The following is a 2368-nucleotide window of genomic DNA, read 5'->3' as shown; positions in this document are numbered from 1 at the left end:
TTTGGATCTATTCAGAATACTGTAACAACCACTTGGATGCCTGTATGGAGCTGAGCAAACTGATGAGGGATGGCAGGTATCAGCACTTCTTCGAGGCCTGTCGCCTCCTCCAGCAAATGATTGACATTGCCATAGACGGCTTCCTGCTCACCCCTGTCCAGAAAATCTGCAAATATCCACTCCAGTTGGCTGAGCTTCTCAAATACACTGCGCAGGAGCACAGGTACTTTCCACATTTAATCTGCTGGATGTGTTGCTTTTTCATGGTTGATTTGTGCATTACTGATGCATTGTTGCGTTTCACATGCATTATGCAGCGCTTTCAGGTGTTGTTGGTTTTATTCTCCTGAAGTGGTGATTATCCATGCATGAACTGCAACAAATGTTATATAGAGGCAAAGGCCCTCCCCTTCCTGTGGGCCACCATGGGATTTTCTTTTAATAAGAATCTTTTGATTTGATCCTGTCTGAATTGAGCCATGAATTACACATACTGATGTAGTATGATGTTTTTAAAAGTCAAGAAAGTCTCAGTTTGTCATAAAACTGTTTAAGTATAAAACTGTAAAAATACATAATTAGAAAGCTTACTCACCCTCAAGTCGCGTAGGTGACGTCTCGCTGAAGCTACAATGTCCTTTGTTAGTGTTTTGTACCGAGCTGTAACTTTTCTACCTCGAGCAGCGGGTCTTTCTTGTTCTTTTGCTACTCGGTTGTTAAAAAGACGCTGGATAAAACACATCAGGTGAGATAACGTTACCTGTGTTGTATAACATCGCTAGGGAGAAAGCCAGGCAGAATTTTGGCTCACTTGCTTTGAGGTCGCTCAACTTTTGAGTGACGGTGCTCTGAAATTTAGACTTTCTTATTAATGTGCTGGATGTGTGCTCCACGACAGTTACAATGTCATCAAAAAGAGCTCAAGAGATACAGATGTAAGTGTTCATTAGCCTAGGTAAACACACCTCTGAATGTGTTATTGGTATCTTAGTGGGATCTTCAGCACCCCAAGCCCCTCCCTGGTGGGGCCTATGAAGCCGAGCAGCAAGCAACGTGACGTATATTGAGACGAGATGTAGTTCACTGAGCAGTTTTACACAAAACTAAGTGGTACTACGACAAACCTATGACTTCACTTAAATTATATTTTTAATTGAGAAACATCATATGTGTATTTCATGGCTCGATTCAAATTCACATCAAAACATTATTTATCTTTCTCTATTATTAGCCTCTATATTTTGCACAGTTGTACCATCTTTCTTTGACTGTTGGAGAGGAAAACATGCAGTTGTATCGAAAAAAGTACACTGCATTTCATAATCTAATCATTTTCATTTCAGTACATGGCCATGGGATCATTGCATAGACCTCTGGGTATGAATAGATTACAGATTAAATATGAATGTGGGCTTTTGTTGGCACATACACAAGCATCAACATGCCCCACCCACACACTGCATGCACAGCACAGAAGCACACTGCACAATGTAAACATTTGCAGATACGCGGGTATCCAGATGTGCAAACTCATGCGTGCAAAGCCACAGAAACATGGCGTAAGTGATTCAGCGTGTCTCAGCCAGCTCCAGGTCATTCACAAAGCACTCGTTCTCAGCCAGAGAGGGACAGGTGCCAGCTCTGCCAGCTCTGCCTGCCAGATCACAGTGTTTAACTGTTGGAGCTGTAGAGAATCTGCCAGATATAGGCTTGCTCTCTGTCACACACACACACACACACATAACACTGTCTCACACACACACATAACACTGTCACACACGCATTATCTTCCAAAGTGAGGATTGGATCCGTTGCACATCTAACCCAGAGGGATAAATCCAGCTCAGTAAGCATAGATACAGCCAGAGTTAACTGTCGCTGATTAGAATTAAACAGCAGTGTGTTATTTTGACTGCGTTCCAGCCGACTTACTGCTGCTACTCGAGTTTATAACCCCGGCCCTTTAATAGGCTGGTCTGTATCACTCACTACAGCAACATTACATGTCTTTTTTAAAAGATGGCCAATCTCCAAGAGCTATAATGTTTCCCTTTAACATCCCAGGAGTAATTATGTGTACTCTGTGTCTGTAGTGATTATCGATACGTGGCAGCAGCACTGGCAGTAATGAGGAACGTCACTCAGCAGATCAACGAGAGGAAGAGGAGACTGGAGAACATCGACAAGATCGCCCAATGGCAAGCTTCTGTTCTGGACTGGGAGGTATGTGTATATGTTCCCTGTGGAGTCATTTCAAAACCACTACAAATGTTTCACTGACAAGTCCGGTCCGGTCTGGTCCGTTTAGTCACAGACATTGTCCTGGGACAGGATGCGGCGGAGGCTGAGATATGCTAATCCAAAAATG

The 2368-nt window shown here is 43.2% G+C and overlaps 1 protein-coding gene and 1 long non-coding RNA gene across 3 annotated transcripts in view; one reads left to right on the top strand and one right to left on the bottom strand.

Moving 5' to 3' along the window:
- LOC116696805 (uncharacterized) overlaps positions 1-1225 on the bottom strand; it is a 451372-nt gene extending 450147 nt beyond the window's left edge. Inside the window, exon 1 of the long non-coding RNA XR_004333838.1 lies at positions 1071-1225. This is a non-coding gene — a long non-coding RNA (uncharacterized LOC116696805). The remainder of the gene's footprint in view (positions 1-1070) is intronic.
- Positions 1-2368, top strand: part of LOC116696802 (rho guanine nucleotide exchange factor 9) — a 45681-nt gene that overhangs the window by 37156 nt on the left and 6157 nt on the right. For both annotated transcript variants that reach the window (XM_032527985.1, XM_032527986.1), the window contains 2 exons: positions 1-223; positions 2094-2223. The exon at positions 1-223 is cut by the window's left edge and continues 10 nt beyond it. In XM_032527985.1, coding sequence (XP_032383876.1) covers positions 1-223; positions 2094-2223 — 353 coding nt within the window. The remainder of the gene's footprint in view (positions 224-2093; positions 2224-2368) is intronic.

The sequence above is a fragment of the Etheostoma spectabile genome, chromosome 10 (genome assembly GCF_008692095.1).
Source record: "Etheostoma spectabile isolate EspeVRDwgs_2016 chromosome 10, UIUC_Espe_1.0, whole genome shotgun sequence".
Classification (NCBI taxonomy): domain Eukaryota; kingdom Metazoa; phylum Chordata; class Actinopteri; order Perciformes; family Percidae; genus Etheostoma; species Etheostoma spectabile.
This window is presented reverse-complemented; position numbering and strand designations above follow the sequence as displayed.